General features: G+C 36.6%; 1 protein-coding gene across 1 annotated transcript; it reads left to right on the forward strand.

Annotated features, from left to right (window-relative positions):
• The first annotated feature begins 4243 nt into the window (after positions 1-4243).
• Positions 4244-23668, forward strand: SYPL1 (synaptophysin like 1). The gene is made up of 5 exons (XM_045564941.1): positions 4244-4466; positions 14838-14959; positions 16052-16259; positions 20138-20326; positions 22240-23668. The coding sequence occupies exons 1-5, from the start codon at positions 4398-4400 to the stop codon at positions 22372-22374; spliced, it is 723 nt and encodes a 240-aa protein (XP_045420897.1). The 5' UTR covers positions 4244-4397; the 3' UTR covers positions 22375-23668.
• Positions 23669-24496: the final 828 nt, after the last annotated feature.

Genomic DNA, 24496 nt, shown 5'->3' on the forward strand with positions numbered 1-24496 from the left:
TGCACGAAAAAATGACTAGGGAAGTTCTCTGAAAAATGCAAAACACTACGTAAAGGCCAAGTTATGTTATTACATAATAGTTATTATACAATAAGCCTTTTTTCTTTAGAAACCTAATTACAGTACTTGTGATGATTATTATAAAATTAACCTCTACAAATTACAACATATTCCCTGTTTATTCATTGCTTAAATGTGAGCTAAGCTTGAGACAGTGATGAGAACTGTGCCAACTTCACACACAAATAGATTAACATTGGATCCACATAGAAAGGATTAACATGACCTTTGCTCCACATGATTTTCAGTAATAAAAAATTGCATTTGCTTTGCTCTCTAGAAGTCTATTCTCATTTCAGATTTCTTTCTTTTTATCAATGGAACAGTTTTCCTTATGGCTCTCATTCTCTCTAGCCAATACAGTTGATTTCCTTAAATGACTTCTGCTCTAGCACTAGGTTGTTGTTGCTTCTTGACCACCCAATCGGTAGACTGATGCACCCACTGTTTCTGGAACAGTGACAATGACAGGTAGCATTTATTCAGTTCTTACTCTGTACCAGGCACTCTTCTAAATGATCTCTGATGATTATAAAATTTAAACCTCACTACAACTCTCATCACCTCTCTGCAAAATGGGAATGAGAAAACGGAAATTTAGGAAGGTTAAACCCCTTGCTAAAGGTCACAAACTAGAAGCAGGGTTTAAATCCAAGAATCTGACAGCGCAGCTGGGCTGTTAACCACCGAATTGTACCACTGCTCTAAGGGACTGCAAAAGGCTAAGGGACTCTCCAGAAGCTTACACATAGCGTGGGTGGTGGGGCCCAGGACTAAGAGCGCAGACACCAGGCTTCAGAGCTTTAGACATGCACCTGAACTCATTATATGTGGCAGGCGATCACAGATACAAGCTGGGACACCAAAACCAGGGAACCTAAGTGGGGCAGTGCTGATACCCAGGCAGCAGACACAAAGTAGGAGGCCTCTGGGGTCAGGGCAATTTGCCACATACTGAATCTATCTCATGCACTTTGTTCAATTTTCAACAGAATGGAACATGATTTTGTCTTATTTGTTTCCCTCTACTCCTGAACATCCTTTCAAAAAGGACCTCATTAGATTAAATGTGGTTTCCTGGGTTGGAACCTCGGGCAATAAAAGGACATTAATGGACAAGTGATGAAGTTTGAAAAATTCTATAGTTTAGTCAATAGTGATACATCAAATATTAATTTGTTTTACAAATGTAGATGGTTATAGAAGATGTTAACATTAGGAGAAACTGGGTAAAGTAGTATATACAGGATTCTTTGTACGTTGCAACTTTTCTATAAATCAAAAGTATTAAAAAATTGAAAGGTTATTTAAAAATATCTTGATTTATAATAATTATTCTGAGACTAACTTACTAGGCCTATTGAATCAATCTACTGTTTACTTTAGATAAACTTAGTGTTATTTTTAAATTTTTCCAAAATGATTGTTGAATTCATGAGTGAAAACAAGAAACCCTACCTGTATTTATAAGCAAAACTCAGGTTTTGAACTTGTTAGTATTAAACACTGTCTTTTCAGAAAAAAAGATAAATATTGATTGGGAATGAGTTACAAAGTCTTATCTTGCCAATAAAATGACTGAAATTTTGTATTCCCATTGAGAAAAACAAAAGAATATTATAGTTAGCCAATTATACGATTGGTCTAAATAAAGCTTCCCTTCTGGCCTTCTAAGCATGCCTAAAACCCAAGCATTACAGTCTGTCACATATTTTATAAACAGCAAAGAAAAAAATCAAATAATCACAAATTATGTAGGTAACCTGGCTATAATTATACTACCACAGATAGAGCCCAATACTGTTACCACTGATAGAACAATTTTGCATTACAAGTATTATTTTCCATAACAGCTCTCATACAGTGGACCTAGAACATGTTGTCCCCAGAGCTTCTGGCTCTTTCCTCAGATTTGAGGGACAAATCAGAAAATGACCAATGTGGTAGTCAATGTGATATGTTCCTCTGAACATTCTTCCCAGATTTTGAAGTGTACCTTTAATGAGATGCTACTGTTTAAACATTCCTATTTTGGGAAGATTAAAGAAAAATCACAACTATCAAATTAGATCTCACTGGCTCTGCCAGCCACCTTCCCAGGAAGGCGGGCCCCTGAGCTCGGCTGATTGGCAAAAGAGTGCTGGGCTGTGACTGAAGGTGGCTCACTTCTGTTTTGTTCTGCAGAGTCAGATCCTGTGAACAAGTTCAGACAAGTGACCAGGTGTGGTTCTGCTCACCCTCAGTGGTCTCTGCCTTTAAAAACTAGTGGCATAGGGCCAAGGAAGGGACCTTTCTAAAGTTTAAGGAGTGTACTTTAGTACTAAAGGTCTCCTGGGGTGAAGCAACAACCAATCATGCCTGCCACTGGTGGGCTTGAACAAGGAGGAAAGAAAGTGACAAGAGGCTGATCAGAAAACAACAGAAAGATAAGCTCAGAAGCTGAGAAAGCACCCAGCCAATTCCCATTTCTGAGATTTGAATAAATGAAAACAAAGAAGAAGAAACACCAAAACTGGTTTACTAACTTATGAAATGTTTTAGATCTGTAAAGTTAATATTTAAGTTGCAAGGTGAACATCTTCCCACTTTGTCAGTGTACATCTCATATTGAAACATTAAGAGTCTAATTTGAATCTCTGTGAATGTGAAGCTCAAATTAAACAGTCCTACTATTCACTATTTCACCCTGCATCTCCAATACCCCCACCCAAAAGGCCTCAACAGAATGGGAATAAAAGCTTTAAAAAACTGGTTAAAGAGAACAAAAAGAAAAGTACTGAGAGGAAGGTATAGAAACCAGGGAGAGAGAGGGAGAGATACAGAGAGAGAGCGCTGGAAGACCTGGAATACAGTTCATAGTGGCCTCAGGTGCACTGGGTAGCAATGCCAGGTCACCTTCCATGGACCTAACCCTGAGGGGCATCTATGATGCCTTCTTGCTTAGTAAGAGGAATCTGCAACCATCCATTAGGCACCCTCTGAGGACTGAGTGTGCTGGAGACTGAGGAATGGGAGCCAGGATAAAAAGAATAAGATTGTCTTTGTGTGCAAGGAAATTAAAATATATTCTTTGCACTCTCTGGGCAGCAAAGGAGGTAAATAGGTCTCAAAAGAGAAATGGTTAGCTTTCTAGAAAGACGTTCAACGACAGTTGTCAACCCTGATAGAATAACTTCAATGGCAAGTAACCTAATTTATATATTTGTGCTTGGAAATTTAGTTCGTGTATACACAGTAATACTTGGAGGCTGGTATGGGGATCCTCTAGTGTTAATGTCCTTTCTTCCTTATTTACCAGGTGTTACACGTTGTTAACCATCTTATAAATATGAACAGGACACCACTCCAGCTCTCCAGGAACTTTCCAGGTATTGAGGAAGCCAGCAAGGAGATCACTGCCTTGGGGTGCTCGGATAACTAGCTGCTAGGAGCAAAGCTCACCTAAATTGTCACCCAAGTCTTGAAGGAGGTGTCAGCCTTCTGAAGAACGACGTCAAGTGCACCCCAAGTAGAGGACTTGACACGGTAGGAGCGTGTAAGTCTCCAAGGGCCTGTTCAGGGCCTTTTTCTATTAAGTGTAACCTTTCTTTTCATCTTTCAACCGTGACTCTGATAACTTTGAAAAACCTAATTCCCGCAGGAGAGTTTGGTGCATCACGTTTCCGAGGTACCCTACAGCATGGTGGCCAAAAGCCCGTGGCTCCGCAATAACTTTCCACCATTTTAATAAAAGGCCCCTAATACAAGCCTTGAAACGAGGCTCTAGCTGTGTCAGTACATTATAAATTCACCTAAAAGTTGAGATCTGTGAAGGAGATGGGAGGAAGCAGAGGCCGGCCACGAGCGCTGCGCGCCAACGAAGCCGGCGTGGAGAGGCGCAGCGAGGCCTTTACTCGCGAGGCGGCCCCGGCTGCGCAGGCGCGGACCCGGAAGCGCGGCGCGGGCCTGAACTGCGCGCGCGTGCGCGGCAGGAGACTGGGCGCCGGGGGCCGGACCTCAAGGAAGGGGGCGCGGCGCACGCAGCATGGCGTCCAATATCTACTTGGTTCGCCAGCGGATCAGCCGGCTCGGCCAGGTGCGGCCCGGGGAGGAGCCTCGCCGTCCCAGCCCCGGCCCGCCCCTCGCCTCCTCGGCCGTCCTTCTCCGTCTCCGCCCCAGCGACACGGCCGGCGGCTCAACCGCCGCTCCGCCCCGCCCCGCGGCCACCAGGGCCCGCCCCCGAGCCGGCCCGCCCGCCCGGCCTGCCCTTCCTCGCCGCCTGGACGCGCGGGTGCCGTTGATCCCCTCCTCCTCCGCCCCGCCGCCCTGACTCCCTCTCTCTCTCCTTTCCTCAGAGGATGTCCGCCTTCCAGATCAACCTCAACCCGCTCAAGGAGCCACTCGGCTTCATCAAGGTCCTCCAGTGGGTGAGTGCAGCCCGCGCGGCGAGGCCCTCGGCGGGGAGGTGGGACCCGCGCGAGCTCCGAGGCCGCCGCCGCCGCCGCCGCCGCGGGACGGGAGTGGGCGGCAGGGGAGGGCAGGGAGGCCGCGGGTCGGCCGCGCGGGGCGGAGACGCCGCGGGCGGCGTCGAATCACGAGTCCCTCGGCCGCCTAGCTCCGGGCGGAGCCGCCCTCCCCGCACCAGACCTCACCTCTGGGTGCCCCCGTGGAGGGGGAGTTCAGGTTTCCCTGTGGCTCCACTGCCTCCCGCAAAGGAAGGGAAACCTTCCTGCTGCGGTCGGACCGAAACCCGGCGCCCCAAGTCGCTCCCCGAGGGGGTCAGCGGGTGCGTCCCTGCCTTGTGCCCACTTAAGGCCCGGCTGCCTCGGAAGCCGACTTTGTCTTGCGGAAATGATTTGACAAGCTTTCCCTTCTTGATTTGATTTAAAATTGGGTCCGAAATAAAAATAGTTAAAAATAAACTGTGGGCCTGAGAAGCGGAGTAAAGGACTTTTAACAAAACGCATCGAGTCAGTTCGGTTCAATTAACACGCCAGGAATGGACATTGAGTTTGTTGTGGGTATTTCCAAGCAACATCTTGATTGGAAAGTCAGCTTTTAGTCCTTTCCTGGGAACTCTCACAATCATTAACATCAAAGGAGACTTATTAATTCGACCTTGGCAATGATCAGTCACTTGGAGGAGTTAGCGAATAAACCAGGCACTGCAGGCTTCCCTCGAACTTAGTGGCCTAGTACATATTTCAGTGCTCATTTTCAGGTTCGTATTAATAGACAGCTGGCATCTGTCCTCTGTGAGGGCAAGCTGTGTTTATAGCCAGCAACATTTACATCCATTACTCTTCCACCCTTTATTTCAGTGATAAGGTGAAGAAGAAGAATGAGAACTTCCAGTTTCCTATTTTAAATTAACGTACCGAGTATGTTTTTAAAAGCAACACAAAAAGTCAAATTCTCTGATGGGTACTTAATAGGATTTCCTACCTACACCATTCCCGGAGAGTTTTGCTTGGTGTTTGCTGAAAACTGAAATAGTGCTGATTTCATACAGCTGTCTGCTTTCAAGACACATAAATGTATATACATAGAGTTTTTTAAATGTAGGTTCATATTTATATATAAAGAAAGTTATTTGGCCTATAAAAATTAAAAATTGCAGGAGGAAAAATCACATTGCTAATCAAATATGAAAGTTAAGAAAGAGTCTTCACCTAGTAGATTGAGTCTCATTGAGGATTACAGTTAAATTTATAATTAATAACTTAGATTTTTCACTTAAATTAAGCAGTTATTTATATTTGTGCTTACATTATTTGTCCAGTTTTTTAAAAACTTAAATTTTTTCCTTAATATTTTAAAGCACTAGTGATGAGTTCATTAGTTTCTGATGTATTTTGAAAAATGTCCTGTTTTAAGCTTAAGGAAATACTATACTTAGTTTGAACAGCTTGTTAATCCACATGAGAGCCTTTTATGAACAGACTACACATTGTTAATGGTGTAGTGAATATTTATTCAACAAATATTTGAGTATCTATTACATATCAGCACTGTGCTAAACACTAGCATACAAACATGAGTAAAATATGGTCTTTTCCTCATGATCTATTAAGGATGAAGGGCATGAAAATAAATATGAAAGTGCTATATAATAAATACTGTAATAAAGCATATGCAAAATGTAGTAGATGAAAGGTAGGTGAGAGCAGTTGCTTGGAGGAGCTAGGGAGGACTTCAGAGAGGAAACAGTTGAAGGATGAGTACTTGTTCACTTGGGGAGTGGCTGAGGAGTGTCTTTCCAAGCAAAGGGACTCTTAAGTTCAGTGGTGTGAAAAGTTGAAGCAGCATAGCCCTGTATAAGAACTTGGTATAAGTAATTAGGGGTTGGCTGGAATATGTATAGGAAGGATATGGTTTGAGATGATTCCGAAAGGTTTCAAAGGGCTTGCCGCCTCAGGTTAATCTTTGGGAATCTGGGCCCTTAGGAAAATGCATATGTGCAGAGTACAGAATATTGGGGTGTTTTTTGGATAACAAGCCCAGAATCCCTACTATAGGGTGTAGGGAGTTACTCAAGGGTTTTAAACAAATGAATAATATAATTAGATTTCCCTTTTAGAAATTATCATTTTGTCAGCAGTGTAGAGGGTGGATTAAAAAGGTCAGACTTGGAGGAAGGGAGATCTGTTGCTTAAGAAATTATGAGGGCCTAAAATTAGTTGCATTAGGGATAGAGAGGTTTAGAAATTATTAATAGGATATATTTGGAAGGTGAAGAAGAGGGAGGACTCTAAGATGACTGCTGTATTTCTGACTTGGGTTGGTAGTAGCATCATTATCCAAGGTATGTTTTTAAGAGGAAGAGGAGCAGATTTTTTTATGGAAGGTCAATAGGGGATGTATTGAGTTTGTGGTCTCTTTTAGCTCTTATATAAGTGGTGGTATCCAATAGGCAATTGTATATGTGAATCTAGAGTTTAAAATACAAGCTTGGGCTGCAGATTTAACAGATAACTGCTGCCAAGGGGAGAAGGAATGGTTAGGAAGATGGAGATAAATAACATCTTGGCATCATTATTATTAGAATTTCAAGAAAAGAGTGCTCAAAAATGGTAGGTGCAACAGGAAGGTTAAGTAGAATAAGTACTAAAATGTGTCCCTTGGTTTTGGTAATCAGAGACTATTGGCTTTAGTAGGAGCAGTTTTGGTAAAATCAGAAGCCAGATTGTGGTAAGCTGAATGGATGTGTGGTTAAGAAAGTGAAAGCAGTGAGCATGAACCCACTGTGAAGATGGGAGAGTTTTGGTGGTGTTAACAAAAAAAAAAAAGAGAGAAGGAGCCAGACGAGACACTAGTTCAGCTTACAACTCATTTGCTTAAATGCTTTATCTGAAAACAACCATTGTATTTGGTATGCAGCAAAAGTTTTTATTTACACTTCCCATTTCATCATACAGAATATTAAGACTCAAGGGTCAAGGTTTAATAAAAATAATTTGTACTGCTTCATCAAAGATATTCTTAAGTGAAACTGACTTTTTTTTAAATTGCAAGTGTGTGGCAATGAAATACAGTTTGCTACTATTGCTGATTCTTACCAAAGCCCAGCAGTTTTCCCCACCAATGTGTTTTCTCAATTAGAGCAAATGTTAAGGCCAGTGTAAAAGGCAAGTAATTTCTTAGTATTGTTATTAAACTATTTTTGACCTTTGTGGACTCCTGAAAGAATCTTGGAAGCTCCCAGGGGTCCACAGACCACACATTGAGAATTGTTGTTCTAATAAAAGGTAAATATCACTGGGGACCAGAAACAACAGAAAATATGAATGGGAGAAGAACCATTCTCAGATCTGGGAATTAAATCTGGAAAAAGCTCAAGCTGCTATCTGATTTATGACTTACATGGAGCTGAGTACTTAAAAGTGTATAAAGAAAGAAAGAGATACAGTCACCTAAGACCTGGACTGGACCAATCTACCTAGAGGCTTAAGGTCTCGATTTGTGATAACTTGAATATTCTCTTATTGTTGGTGTTTTCGGGGTCCCATCATAAGGTGTGGTATTGGACCGGGGGACTCATAATGCCAAGCAGAAATGACCATAAAACCAGTAGACATGGATAGAAAGGGGGAAAAAATAGTCAAGCTGAGCCTACATCAAATATCCTAAAACACATGAAGAAAACTTTTTTATAATACTTAGAAGCTCAAATTATATCAGTGGCAACAAATACTATCAGTTTTCTAGGAAATGGCAGGCTGACTTCAAGACAGCCAGCCTGATCAACAATCAGGACATTGATTCACTCCAAAAGATAGAAAAATAGAAGAATCTGAAAATGATTTTTAAATAAATATATTTCGGTTCCTCGGAGATATTTAGTTCTATACTTAGCTTAACAATTATTTAAGAATAAAGGTGACATAAAAATGTTTTCAACATACGATGAGTAAGAATAAGTAAAAAACTCCTAGCTGTTTATTTCTTCCGGAACTCTAGAATTTATGTCTCATAATCCAAATTCTTAAGGATTGTGGAACTGTACTAGCAGGCTATTTAGAACTTTCTATAACTGTGCTTTAGAAGCAGAGGGAGATAGAGTGAAACTGAAGCATTTTGTAGCTGACTTCATTGCTTATTGTACAGTTGGCAGGATCAAGAATAAAAACATTTTTAAAAATGAATAACTTTAGTAAACGTTTCAGACTTTGACTCATAAAAATTAATACCTTGGCTCTAGGCATCTAATTTTATGATTGTAAAGGCAAACATGCTGTTGACAGTTCATTTTAAGTACTGAATAATCAATCATTTGATTTAGTAAAACCAGCATACATTTGGTTTTGCACATAAACATTCATACATAATATATTTTTATATCATTTTCATAAACCTTGGAAAGAAAGAAATTCAAGTAGATGACTTCAGATTAATGATGAAATCAAATAGCACTGAGGATCCTGCAACTAGAAACATGTAAATGACACCCATAAATTAGATGAATACAGTGTTCCCCAGTAGAATCCTCAGAATGAGCATTGTCTAGGAATAGGAGTTAGGAAAGTGACTCAGACTTCAGGATAGATATAACTCATTGAAAATACCAGTGGTTTCCAGATTATTTTTTATCATGTACTCTATCACTGTAAAATTTTATGCACAGAGCCCTATTATGCATCTATAACTTAGATGCATATTTTACTATGTTAGTATCCTAAGGCATATTATACACTCAGTGTAATTTCACTCATATTTTTAAATCCTTATTTCAGATACTATTCTGATAATTTCAAATTTTTTTGCCCACTTCTAGTGATTTAAGTAGAGTCTGTTTTTACCTTGTGATATGGCTGATGAATGTAGCTCATGTCAGATATTATTGCTTCCATTTTCTCTTTTGTACATGAGTGTGTATATTATCAATCTGTAGTTTTCTTTGAAGATATTTTTAAGCCACTGGTCCATTTTGTAAAGGTTAGGTGGTTAAAAGTAGATAATTTATTCCATAAACCCTCTTAGCCAGGCACACTCAAATTGTAATGCATGAACACTAAAAGTGAAAGAATAGGTGAGGTTACCATTGTCGTTCCACGTATGGGACTCCCCTTACCTTTAGGATACCCAGCATGCTGTGCTGACATGTGAACGTCTGACATCGGGGCCCAGCATGGGTTTCAGTGGTATGTTAATTGCAGTAAAGCTTTAATTCCTTATTTAAATCTAAAAGTAGATGTTAATATAAATAGAAGTTTAAATACTTTCTTCTTTTACATCAGTTAATTGGATATTCCAGTCTGCTTTGGAAACTAGTGTTCTAGAAAACCAGGCTATAATACTAACCGTGAGGTTACAGATCTCTGAATAAGTGAGGGATCTGCCATGGTGGTCATCTAGTGTGGGTGGATCTGGGGGGCAGAGATATAAGTGGGACTGTTTCTCCGGTAACCTGGGGCTGCTGTGATGAATATGAAACATTTTCAACCTGAAAAGAAGCTTGCTGTCACCCTGTGCCTGGGTTCTTACTAGTTACTTTATTGATAGAATTCCATGTCAGCAGTTCAGTCATTCTTCATGGAGTAGGGAGGGATAGGAAGGTGAATTTCAGAAGCAGCAAGGAAATATAAATCAGCATACCAGTACTCCCTCATTTCAGACTAGGATTACAAACTGAAATGCTCATAGGAACTAGCCTTGTAAAGTAAATGAGTGAAGCAAACTGATTAGAAGAAAAACAATAGTATAAGTCATTGATTAATGGCAACTAACATGTGTCCGGAGGGCAATAGAGGGGGGACAGTCTGGAAAGCACATGCCCTGTCTTAAATGGCATCTGTCACTCCGTTCTGATTGTTGCTTTATGAGAATGTGGGTATAATATTGCCATTTTCCAGTTTTCTCACACCTGCTCAGGAGAAGCAGGAAATCCAAATTTGTATGTACATCATCCTGATACTAAAAATTCAACAACAAATTCACATTTTTTATAGTACTAGAAAGACCACACAAATATATCTGCAGGTCAGGTTTCACCAATGGGCTGCCATTATATAATTTCCAATCTAGATCAAAATGGCAGTAGAATATAGGGAAAAGTAAGATAGTTGGATCATTTACCCTCTGATTATTTTGTACTTTAATATAAAATGTGTACTTTATCCCTTTTTTCTGTAAGACCAGAATTGATAACATGACATTATTTTATCCTTAAAGATAGCTTTAAAATGATGGTTATATAAGATTCAAAATATGGTTTTAAGTTATTAGAAATTAATTTTTCTTTAATTAAGCAGTTATTTAATGAGCATTTGCTGTGTGCTAGGCCTTCTGCTAGGTAGGCACTGAAAATCCTAAACATGACCAGGTGCAATGACATGGCAGTCTGGCAAGGAAGCAGTAGAGGTGATAGTCTTAAAGGCAACAAGCTATATAGTGTGGTGTGCCATTTATTTGCTCATTTTTGTATTAATTAGGAAACTGATTTTTTTCATTCTATTTTTATAAAGCAAGATGCCCAAGAAAAACAGATATGAGATATGAGATAGATAGATATGAGTAGATATGAGTAGAGTTAATATGTAATATGCGTAGAGTTAATATGTAAAAACGCATGTAGTAGATATGAGTAGAGTTAATATGTAATAGAATTAATGTCTGTGGTAGCTCAGGAGAAGGAGTTCTACCATAAGGAATTGGGTTGGGCCTTAAAAGATAAGCTAAATTAGAGAATGAAGGCATTCCCAGCAGAAGAAATGTGTACATCTAAGACATAAATACATGCTGTGTTTCAGAACATTAAGTAGTAAGATGTAAGTGAATCATACAGTACCTGGCAGGGAATATGACGCACATAAATCTAGAAAGATAAAGTTGAGGATAGATCAGCCATGCCTTTTATACTAAGTCAAGAAGTTTGGGCTTTTTGTATTTCTTTCTTTCTTTCTTTTTCTCTTCTCTTCTTTTCTTTTCTTTCTTTCTTTCTTTCTTTCTTTCTTTCTTTTTTTTTAATTTAGGTCTGGAAAACCATTGAGAAAGTCCATTTAAACAGGAGGGACACGATCAGATTTTTATTTCAGATCAATGTGACATCACTCTAAAGTAACTATGTCCAATATAAAATATAGTGGGAACCAAAAGTGCAAGCCACATAGTAATTTTAACTGTTTTATTAACCACACTAAAAAGTAAAGAGGAAACAGGTGAAATTAATTTTAACAATATATTTTACTTAATCCAATCTATCCAGATTGTTTTAACAAGTAATCAACATAAAAATTATAAACGGGATATTTTACATTTTTCCATACTAAATCTTCAAAATCCTATGTATATTTTACAGTTGGAGTACATCTCATGGTGGGGCACGGTGGCTCACACCTTTAATCCTAGCACTCTGGGAGGCTGAGGCAGGAGGATCTCTTGAGATCAGGAGTTCAAGACCAGCCTGAGCAAGAGCGAGACCCCTCTCTACTAAAAATAGAAAAAATTAGCCCGATGTGGTGGCATGTGCCTGTAGTCCCAGCTACTCGGGAGGCTGAGGCAGGAGGATTACTTGAGCGCAGGAGTTTAAGGTTGCTGTGAGCTAGGCTAACGCCATGGCACTCTAGCCCAGGCGACAGAGCAAGACTCTGTCTCACACACAAAAAAAGTAGAGTATATCTCAAGTTAGACTGGCAACGTGTAAAATGTTCAAGAGCCACAAGTAGCTGTTGTCTACTTTACTGGACACTGCAGGTTTAGAGCCCATGCTATAGAAAATGAGTGGTGATTGGAATGACATTTGGAAATCAGAGAAAGAACCTGCTGAGTTACTCCCAGTGAAAAATGGTGAGGGCCTAATAAAAATCATGGCAGAAGTGATATACACAAATAAACAGATTTTTAAAAAATGGTTTCATACTTTAGTTCTATGTAACATGTTTTTTTTTGTTTGTTTTTTACTTAGCAGTAGGTTTACTGTTCATCTATGTTGATGTGGATAGCTATAGTTCCTATATTTTTTTTGCTATATAATTTCCCATTGTAAGAATATACTGTGGCATTTTATCCATTTTCCTATTGCTTTTCTCCTCATTTTTTGATATTATAACCAATGTCACTATGAACATTCTTTTACATGCCTCTTAGTACATTTGAGCAAGAATTTCTCTTAGATCTGTTTACTAGTAGATCCTTTATGACATTATGTTTATTACAAATATTTTCATCTAGTTTATAGTTTGTTTTGTATTCAAAAGCTGACTTTTGATTTTAAAAATTATTTTTCTGTAGTTGAATTTAACAATCTCTTATGGTTGGTTCTTTAATTCTTCCATATGGTCACAGATTTTATTTTTTATTATCTTTAAATTTCTTAAAGCCTTACTTTTTACATTTAAGTCTGCAACTCATCTGGATCATTTATTGAACAGTCCTTCCTGGTATTAGTTATCTGTTGCTGCGTAACAAATTGCCCAAAGCTTAGTATTTTTAGCTTCAAGCAATGGACATTGATTATCTCACAGTTTCTATGGGTCAGGAATCTGGGAGCAGCTTAGCTGTGTGGTTTGGGCTTAGGGTCTCCTGTAAGGTTACAGTCAAGCTGTAGTCATCTCAAAGCCTCCAGCTCATTCACAAGACTGTTGGCAAGCCTCAAAGGATCTACTTCCAAGCCCAGTTGTGTGGTTGCTGGAAGTCCTTGGTTCCACACCACATGAGTCTCTAGAAGTTGCCTGAATAGCCACCCAACATGGCAGCTGGTGCCCCCTTGAAAATGAGGAAGTTAAGAGAGTAAAAAAGGAAGACAGAAGTTACAGTCTTTTCATAACTCATTTTCAGAAAAAGACATCCCATTTCTTCTGCAGTAATATTAATATATTCTCTTCTCTAGAAGCATGTGTCTATGTGTATTCCACACTCAAGGGAGATTAAGCACAACCTCTTGATGGGAGTTGTATTAGAGTCTGTTAGCAGATCTCTAAAACCACCACACTCAGTGATGTCCAAGTCAGCTCTTTTAGGTATAAATTTCTCTCTATATACTAGTCTATTCCTGGCCTATTTATTCTGCTCCATTGGTTCAATTTGTGTATCTCATTTCTTTTTTCTTGCCCTAAATGTGGGTATAGGCCCAAAACTCATTTTCTGGCCTTTTGTTTTCACTCTGTACATTAATGCATATTAATTCTGAGAGAGTATCCATTCTTCCATCTTCACTTAATTCTTGTTTTTTACATAAAACTTTTAGTACAAATGATAAAAAATGACTTCATGACAGATTTTCCAATAAAAGTTATTTTTACATATTTTGAAATCCTGTAAAAACCACGTATCACCTATTAACTCTTAACAGAAGACCCCAAACTACATGCTGGACTTTACCTTAGACTCTTCATATCTGTGACCGGATTCTTTTCATGTATCTCTTCTTCGTGGAAAAAAAAAAAAATCCCTTGATAATTATTATGGTACCAATTATGGCCTACAAGATTGAAGACCCTGGAGTAACCCATGGGAGGTGTTCTATCAAGTATTCAATATAGGCTTTGATGTTAGATCTGTATTGAATTTTATCTGCTACCATTTGCTGAATTTGTGTGACCCCGAGCAAAACCAAGTCCCTGACCTCTCTTTAAGTTTCTATTCTAGGGAGAGACAGACAAGCAAATAATTAAGTGCTGTGTCAGGCAGTGGTAATAACAATGGAGGAGAAGTAGAGCAGCATAAAGAGAGGGAACAGGTAGTATGGGGTGTACGGGACACTGTTATTTTATACAGGATGGTGAGGAAATAGCCTCTCTGAGGTCATACGGAAGCAGGAAGCTGTGGGAGTGAGGAAGTGAACCATTTATTCTAGGCACAGTGAAAATCTAGTGCAAAGGCCCCGAAGGAGGAGTTTATCCCATATCTTTAAAGGAATCGCAAGGAAACCATTTTTGTATAGTGATTAGGTAAAGAAAAAGTCAGAAATATGACACGAGGTCAGAAATACTAAGGGAGAAAAGGATCTTGCAGGATTTACATGAACTTTGATTTTTATTCAGAGAGAGCTCAGAAGCCATTGGAGGTTTGTGAGCAGAGGGTAGAATTTTCTGCCTTATATTGTAAGTAATTAATTGTTATATGGGCTGGTGCATTAATTCCTATATTATACTCAGGCAAAAATAAAATGACATTTGTTGAGATTTGCAAATAAATTTTTAAATGTTTTTCATCATCTATGTTTAGTTTATGATTAAGAATTTCTAGAATGTTAGCCAGTTTTTAATAATCGGCATACTTACAGTTTTAATGACCCTTGTTGTTTTGGGTGCAGTAATGCTTCTCTTTTCTTTTTTCTTTTGTGGTGTCACTTTGTATAGATTGCTTCCATCTTTTCTTTTGCTACCTGTGGAGGGTTTAAGGGGAAAACAGAAATTCTAGTGCATTGTCCTCCTGCAAATGACAATAAAACTGTCACAGCTACTTTTGGTTATCCATTCAGGTAAGTTATTTATTTATTTTTATGGCTTAACAACTTTTTTTACTTTCATATTGACTCATTAAGATTTCGAGTAATTTATTGATTGGGAGGTAGAAAATTATTTAAACTGGTACACAGACTAGTGCCGGATTGCAAACATTCCCTGGTTTGTGACAAATTAATACAGAAAGTGAAAGTAAGCATTTAGAAACTTTCATAGCAGTATGACATTGCCTTGACATTTTTATTCTGTCATCCCATGGTGGATTGGAAATTAAGAAACAAAACAAAATAGAGACTGCTCCATCACTGTAGTGTGAGAAGTCCTAAAATAGAAGAAACACAATTCTATTGTGAAGCCTTCTGTTTGACTTTGGTATGCATTGAAAAGTTTATTGAACATGTCCTGTGTTTAAGCCAGGGTGTGACTCTTCTACTTACTAACTATACTTACGTGATCTAAGACTCAATTTTTTTGTCCAATAAATTGGAAATATTACCTTGTAAGGATGTTTTGATAATTAAATAAAATCTCTATATTAAAGATAAGTCAGATAACAAATACTTAGTAATCATCAAAGCCTCACTCTATCTCCTGCCCCTTCTTCTGTGTAGTTCCTGCCAAGGAGCTGTTATCAGCATCTTTAGTAATAAGTATTTTTGCTATTTATGGATGGAGAAAATTAAAGGCAATGTTAATTTTCAGTTAGTACCTAATTAATCCAAGGTTAAAATGTAAATCATCATTATAATTGGCTCCCCTGGGGCTAGTCACACAGACTTTGCCTCCAAGAGTGGAATATCATATCTCAAATTGTAAACTATTAGGTATAATCCCTCCTAATTGGCTAATCTTCTTATTGCAGGAAGGTAGTATCTGGTGTGAAAATATTTAATTCAGTCTGTATTCAATCATAAACCAATTATGAGGTATAATTTATGTACGTTTATTATGAAAATTTCACTTAAATATTTGAATTTTACCTCTTTTTCAAAAGGAAAATGTTTTTAATATATTTGGGGAGTATTTTTTGGAATATCATTTCAATATTCTGCTTAAGTGTTTCTGTTTCTGTTGGGAGAGTCCAGTAATTCATACATTTATTTTAATAGGTTGAATCAGGCATCATTTGAGACACCTCCACATGTAAATGTGTGTGATGTAACTTGGAAAGATCATGTCCTCATAGGAGATTACTCTTCTTCTGCACATTTCTATGTTACATTTGCAGTCTTTGTGTTCCTGTACTGCATTGCAGCCCTTCTGCTTTATGTTGGTTACACGAACCTATATCGGGATAGTCGTAAATTTCCCATGATTGTAAGTCATCATTTTATTTTTTATATACAAAAATAATTTGTTAAAGTTATATTTGAAGTTCAATATAGGTATTTTTACACTGGAAATCAAAATTCTTGGCATAAGCCAGTTCAATGTAATTTGGCTTGTGTTTGCCATGAGATTGAGCTTTCTCCCATTGTTAAGTTTAACCCAGTTCTCTAAGCCTATTTGCACTCTAGGGAAAATTTGTTTGTTTTTAACTCTGTTTTAACCTGTAAAAAACTAAAATATGTGATAAAGCATATTAGGTTGCAAACAGCAGAAAAATTAAGTAGAAATTAATGCCTTTAATTTAAGAATTGGTGGTCATACCAGTAGTCTCATAACTTTCTACTTACCTTTTTTCTTGAAGGCCCCTTTTATGCCTTTACAATATCTTATTGAGCTTAATTGTCTGTATCAGGGATTAGCAAACTATGGCCCACAGGTCAAATCTGACTCACTCTTTTTTTATATAAAGTTTTTTTTTGGAAGCCAGGCATACCCAATCATTTACACATTGTCTATGGCTTCTTTCATGCTATAGTGTTTGAGTTGAGTACTTGTGACAGAGATAAAAAATTATTTACTATGAGGCCCTTTTCCGAAAAAGTTTGCTGATTCTTGATCTATATTCCTAAACGCTTTAAAATCTGAACCAGATAATTCTTCTATTCAGCATTAGTGGCATCCATGAGCTAATTTTGAATCTTTGAGATGCCAACAAAGGTTTTGGAATTAAAGTCCTGATATTTTTCTTGGCTTTAGAGTCTGCTGAGCTAGAAATAAAATATTCTCTGAGATTTAGTTAGTAGAAGCTGTCCTGGATTATTGGTGGCAGCAAATCCAGAGATAAGCCATGGTTTTAAGCTGGACCTCCACTATAAAAGAATAACTACAAAGTCAGTATTAGTGCTATTGACTTGAAGAGAAAACAGAGGTATTTTTGTGATATTGATCATTTATGTGTATGAGAAAACACTACATCTGCTAATTATTTGGGAAGTCACTTTAAAGGAAAGGCTGTTTAAATATGAAGGGTTATTAAATAAGATAACAAGTTTTATATATTCATCTATTTTTTATTTTTGCTGCCTGGATTATAAGAATGCAAATGGGTAAGTAAGGGATAAAACAATCTTTTATCATTCAGATTTATTCTGTTTCTTATGTCTTAGAGGACATAAGAAAACTAGATGTTTTCATAAAATACTTCTTGGTTATTAAGGGTCTTTCAAAAAGATAAGACATCAACTATTTTAATTTGCAGTATTTATTCAGCAGGAATTGTATTTTAGGAATCTGTATCTTCTGCAGACTCTTCAAGCCTTATTTAATTTAAAAAGGGACTAAGGTGATCACATAGATAATTATATTTTGTTAAAATTCTTTTTTATTAGAAGATATTTCTTGCCATTTTGTCATTATCCCAACAAATTATTTTATTAAATCTTTCAATGATTTATTTCTCATATTTTATCTAGTATACTTTAAAAATACCAAACTTCTTAAAACAGCATTCAGATCTATTTTTGTAGAGGGTTTTCCTGTGTGATAAAACTGTAAAACTGCTCTAGTTGCATCATACAGAAATTCACAAGTAATTTTCCACCTTACAATGATCATTAGTGGTTGTATAAAGAAATAATGCAGAATTGGTTCCTTAAGTGGGTTTTTGTTGCTGTAGCAAATAATGGGTGCTTCTTGTCTGTAAAGTCCAGCTTCTAAATTAAATTTTAGTTCTCTTTTTAATTTAATCATATAAATATAAAAGTTTTTTGAGATGCCTACATTTTTAAATATAAACAAAAATGACATTGATTTTTAGGTATTGTTTGTGAATGAGGATAAGATTTTTTTAGCAATATTCTCAATTCTGTGCTGAGGTATTTCTAGAATTATTTCAATTATGAAAATTTCAATCTACTTTAATTCTTTTTTGAAGTAAATATAGCACATTTTTGTGTCAAGTAGCAGGAGATTAAGAGGTCTAGACAATGTGGATAATTGAGAATTCCCCAGAAAATGAAACCAACAAAAATAGGGTTTCTCAAATCCTAAAAATCTTTTATGAATCATATCCTGACTTACTGGTAGGAGCAGAGATGCCCCAGGCAGCTGTGGGTTTAGTATTGCAGAACTCTAAGTGGCACCGTTCACTTGGAGTAGAGTATGACTGGAGTCCCTGAGTAGGACAGGTCTGTAGGCACCAGGATTTCCCCCACTTTCCTTCACCCTAGGGTTAATTTGTGCATCATTTTCAGAGAAGTTCCTGCTTTTGAAAGATAAGAATGTCATAACTTAAGCCATCAGCAAAGTAGATTGAAATAGCATACGTACCCAGAAAAAAACACAAGAATTTGGAATGAAGAAAATACTTAAAAATTAAGAGGATTTGACATATGAACTTCAGGCCAGAGGGGAGAACTTGTTTAACATGTGATAACCTTATATTATATATCAGTTCTCCAAAAGGCATCGTATTTCTAGCAAGTGTTTAGAAAATGTTTACCTGCCCCAGAATGTACAGCAGAGTACAGCAGTAGAAAGGGGAGCGTTTCCATAGTGCAGAAAATTTAAGCTATAATATTTCTAGCCTTTTCTCTTTGATCTACATTTTTTTAAAAGGATGAGTAGCGGAGAGCTGAAATGCAAATACCTCCGTGTTTGTATAATTAGTAATTGTTTTTGGTTCTCTAATCACAAGGCATTTATTCAATGCTGTTTGACCAGGTGGGCAGGCTATATAGCATAGTTTCTATATCTCATAAGAGATTACTGGTATTTATCCTAAATAAATGATTAAAGTTGGCTGGCAAAATAATTTAAAACTAATCAGATTTATTTAAAAAACAAAACTTCTCTCATAAGCTTCAAAACCTATTCTGAGCTTGGAGGGAGTTTTGCTGCAGATGTGTAAGAGCTCCTATCCTTGAAGGTACCTATATGCTTAGAGTATATAGCATCAAAAAGATACAAATTTTGCATTATTCCCCCTCGGGTCAATTATTTGAAGGAAGACCAAACAAGATAGGACTTACATTTCATATTATACAAATGCATACTTAAAGAAAGTGTTATTTAGATCTTTTTAACCAATACTATTTGACAAAATTGTAGTTCCCTAGCAGAGAAGATTGGGTAAGGAGAATAAATGGTTCTCATTTCTTCATTTTGTTAGTTGAATAAGAAACTATCTAAAATATTAAAACCATCCATTCTATTCTTAGAAATGTGATAAACAGCAGGGGATTCAGTAAAAAGTTACTACTGATAAGATGTTTTGAAAGAGTTTTTGTTGTCTTTTTCTTAACATAATGAGCATTCTTAAAATTTGTGGTCATGAATTTAAAAAGAGACAAGTCATCTTAGTTGTGTGCTTTTCACCATTTCCTTATCTGTCTCATGGAGAATTAGATTTAACTAAAGTTAAAGTTTTGCTAAAACAGTATATGGAAGCAGGAGAAGCATAAGGGAGTTGAGAGTGTATGAAAGGGATTATAATGAAAGACCTTAGAATATAAATGAATTAAAGGAAGTGAGGACATGAGTGAAGTTGAGAGACAGTACAAAAATGGTAGGATCAGATTGCCGGTCCTGGTGGGGTCAAGGGATTTTTGAGATTGGGATGCCAGAGAGAGTGAGCTGGGAAAAGGTGATATGGGAGAGGGGGATGATCAAAACAGATTATGGATGGCACTGTGCTAGTAAGAGTAAACAACAATGTTTACTATGCTGTGACCTTTTTAATAAAGTATATCATGAAGGCCATTAGTACCATGGGGTTAATTGTAATCTCAATTTCTTCATCATGGATTTGGAATTTAGTATTTTTAAATTAACTGTTCATTATTAACTCATACATATTTTTGCTTTAGGACTTTGTTGTTACTCTTGTTGTCACTTTTTTGTGGTTGGTGAGCACTTCAGCCTGGGCTAAAGCTCTTACAGATATTAAAATAGCTACTGGTCCCAGTATTGTTCAGGAACTTGGGCCATGTAAGAAGACAGGAGTGATGTGTTATTTTGGCTCTGTGACCAGTATGGGATCCCTAAATGTATCAGTGGTATGTATGCATTGTTTATAAAATTTTTTATTTCACATATTACAAAAACCTTACTAGTAATTTAAGAAAGCAGTAATTTTAAATAAATCTCTGGATGAGTATGTTGGTTTTTATTTTTCCTAAACTATCAGAATTCTAATTACAGTACAGTGTTTACCTTTATAACAGTGAAGAAAAGTTTGTTAACAAAATTATTACCTGTAGGCCGGGCGCGGTGGCTCACGCCTGTAATCCTAGCACTCTGGGAGGCCGAGGTGGGTGGATTGCTCGAGGTCAGGAGTTCGAGACCAGCCTGAGCAAAAGCGAGACCCCATATCTACCAAAAATAGAAAGAAATTATCTGGCCAACTAAAATATATATAGAAAAAATTAGCCGGGCATGGTGGCGCATGCCTGTAGTCCCAGCTACTTGGGAGGCTGAGGCAGGAGGATCGCTTAAGCCCAGGAGTTTGAGGTTGCTGTGAGCTAGGCTGACGCCACGGCACTCACTCTAGCCCGGGCAACAAAGCAAGACTCTGTCTCAAAAAAAAAAAAAAAAAATTATTACCTGTAAACAAGATTATAACTGAGTCTTTTTATTAAAATTGATGAAGCAGGACTTTTATTTGAAAGGCAGTAATAATAGTTGCTAATGTTTATTGAAATTATATGCTAGGCATTGTGTTAAGGGCTTTACACTCAAATCTTGTTTAATAAATTATCTAACCATTCTAAGAGGAATGTAGAAGGTAGTGATATGTTAACTCACCCAAGGTGACACAGCTGGTAAATTGCGAACCAAGATTTGAACCCAATCTGACTTTAGAGCCTGCTCTCTAAATCTGACTTGTTCTGGGCGTGTGAAGGTAATATTTTTATGGTTTCTTAAGTAATCTATAAAATTTAGTCTTTATGAAATATTAAATATTATTTTGTCTATTTTTTCCAAAATACAGGTGTTTATTAAATACATTATCAATATACCGAGTATATTGTGTTCAGAGAGGTCTCATGTCTTTTCAAGAAAATTTTTTCCAGTGAATGAAGTCAGCACTGCCTTATAAAGCAATTTGCCCAAATTTTTGTTTTATAACTTTGTAATTTAAAAGTCAATTTTTTTGCATTTATTTTGACAGTGCTTTGAGTTGGACAATATCAGAAATGTTGTTTTTGTATACAAATATACAAAAAGATGTAAATCTTTGGCCTTTGGTAATATGCAGTATTCTCAAGCCTCTTGCCCCACTCTTACTGCATAAGTCACTATTATATTTATGAAGGACTCTATTAAAATAAGGTGGCTTCAGTTTATTCATCTATGAGACTGTCTTGTGTCTAGTCAGATTTATATCTGGAAAGATTAATTTCTTTTAGGTTGACTAATGTGTATAGGATGGGAAGTAAAATTCTGTGGCTCCTCTTCTCTCTGGCTACAACTGTTGAATTGGAGCAGTAGGTGCAGATGGAAGGGAAATAGGAAAAGGTACACAAGGGCAGTTGATAATCATTCTGAATGGGAGAAAAGTGAAAGCCCTCAAAAGAAGGCAACATAGATTCCTATTGTTCCTTTTCACCCTGAAGCACCAAAGTCCAAATACAAAGTAATAAAAGGAGAGTTTCCCTTTTCTCAAATTTAATCCCATCTTTTTGATGATAATGAACGTGCAAAAATGAAATTTCTTTTAGTTGTGATTTTATATTTACAGATTTAGAGGTTTAGATTTATTTCATTGGGAATAAGTCCTTATATAGACAATTTTTGTACATTGAAATATAAAATCCTTTGTTATTTCACTTTGTGGTATTAAACTTTAAATGAAATAATGGTATACTGCCTGACAATGTTAAATATTTAAGGGAAAACAGATTTTTTAAGTAGGGCATGAATTTTCCAGTAGGTAGTGGATTTTCATATTTATTTTTTTCTTTCATAGATCTTTGGCTTTCTGAATATGATACTTTGGGGAGGAAATGCTTGGTTTGTGTACAAGGAGACCAGCCTACACAGTCCATCAAATACTTCTGCCCCCCATAGCCAAGGAGGTATTCCACCTCCTGCTGGAATGTAATTAAAGGGAGAAATACACTGTATGAAATATATGTCAATACTATGACATGTTACCAACATCTTGAGAACCATTATTTGTTTCTAATAAAAAGTAATGGCTTTTTCAATAAATTGGTGGGTTTAAAATTTTGCTGCTTTTTTACATAAAGCCTGTACCTTTTTCCTAGAAGTTTAAGATGTAAATGTATTCTCGAATGTAAATTTGAAAGTTCAGGGGCCTATTATGAGATGATATACATTTTCAAATGAACAGTAATTTTTTCACTAAGCTGTTTGCCTACCAAAGTGTTTACATCTTAAACCTTAACATGTAGCTTCACTCAGAAAACAGTTATAATGTCATATGTAATAGGAAGAAAAATCTTTATTTGGAATATACACTACTATAAGTTTGTACAGATCATTTACCTAAGACTGGTCTTTAAGGAAGCCTTGGTTACACAAATTGTATTTAGAAAAAAAATATTTAGTTCAAAATTTATATCTAATATTCATGTTATGAAAAATTTTAAACTGCAAAGACTTGGTATATGTTTTATTTTTGTTTTTCTAAATAACCTGCTGTACTTCATAGGTGTACTAAAATTGTGTTGGGAGCAGGGATTTGGAAATTAGATATGTAGTTAATTTAGTAATTCTGTTGCATGAGGTGTAAGCTTCTATTATGCTGGTGGTTTAATAGGCTTGCTATATAAGCAGAAAGAGCATGGTTCAGCTAGGTATTTTTATATGGGCGTTACTCTTTGTGCTGTTTGTTTGCTGTCCTTTGTTGCTCATGTTATTTAAGCGCAGGCTGAGACCTAGTCTCCTTGCAAATAGAGTAAAATAATCTACCTTTTTATGTAGACCCTATTCAGAGGGTTAAAAAAAATTAAGATTGCCTTTTACCTTTGAAAACTTACCATTTAGAGTCAATGAAGTTGCTATTTTGAGTTTAGCATTGATATTGTGAAAATAAATGCAGTTTGAATTTCATGTTTCTTAATGTTCATTCTTACTTCACGAATGATTAAGGAATTATGCATCATAAACAAAGGCACCTAAATGAGCTATATTATGGGTCTGTTGTCTTTGCACACACATTTGAGTATATTCTAAATACAGAGCTTATTCACATTTTGCTTCCTAATCTTTGTTGTACAGGGATCCAGATTTCTTATTCTTACAACATGAATGTTTATATGTGAAGCACATCTTGCTATTGCCTTATTTTTGTTGCTTTTATTCATGACAAGAATTGTCAATATGAGAATGTATCTTTTTTGCAACCAACTTAATAAAGAAATTGAAAGAAAGAGTGCATTGATTGTTATATTACAAAGAAACCTTCATTTTAAAGGTATGAGCAATGCAAGATAGAAACAATTTTCAAAGCAGGAAATAGCATCACAATAGTTTTTTAAAATGTTTGGCAAGGAATAAAACAGACAAAAATACTTAGGAGACTGTGGTTGTATCCTTTTTCTTTCACTGTCATTTAGAAAATATTTATAACTCTCAAGTTAAATTTTCCTGATAAACCTTTTCTAATTGACTATCCAATTAGTCAGCAGAGATTCCTGATTAAGAGTGTATGTTTTAGAGCCAAACTGCCTAGATTTGAATCTTGTCTTCACCATTTACTATTTAACTTTAGGCAAATTACTGTCTGTATGCATCAATTTGCTTATCTAAAAATTGGAAATACGCTAAATAGTCCCTTCTTATTCGCTGGGAATATGTTTCAGTACCCCCAGTGGATGCCTGAAGCCATGGATAGTACCAAACCCTATATATTCTGGGTTTTTTCCTGTACATACATATGTCTGGTAAAGTTTAATTTGTAAATTAGGCACAGTAAGAGATTAACAATAATAACTAAAAATAGCACAATTATAACTACCTTGTAATAAAAGTTATGTGAATGTGATCTCTCTCTCTCAAAATATCTTATTGTACTGTACTGTAACTGAAACCACAGAAAGTAAAACCACTTTCCTGACCTCAAAGAGTGTTTATGTGAATGAAGTGAGCTAATAAATGTAAAGTTCTTAAAACAGTGTTCAGTGTATATTAATAGTAGGTACTCTATAAATGTTAGCTATCATTATTAACTTTTGATAGCATTTAATATAGAGATTCTT

The sequence above is a fragment of the Lemur catta genome, chromosome 11 (assembly GCF_020740605.2).
Source record: "Lemur catta isolate mLemCat1 chromosome 11, mLemCat1.pri, whole genome shotgun sequence".
NCBI classification, from domain to species: Eukaryota; Metazoa; Chordata; class Mammalia; order Primates; family Lemuridae; genus Lemur; species Lemur catta.

Bases quoted from the DNA above. Each gene is read 5' to 3' on its own strand.
- SYPL1 (XM_045564941.1), top strand. From the start codon at position 4,398: ATGTCCGCCTTCCAGATCAACCTCAACCCGCTCAAGGAGCCACTCGGC. The intron at 4,467-14,837 runs GTGAGTGCAGCC...CACTTTGTATAG, and splicing joins TCATCAAGGTCCTCCAGTGG to ATTGCTTCCATCTTTTCTTT. The intron at 20,327-22,239 runs GTATGTATGCAT...TTTCTTTCATAG, and splicing joins GATCCCTAAATGTATCAGTG to ATCTTTGGCTTTCTGAATAT.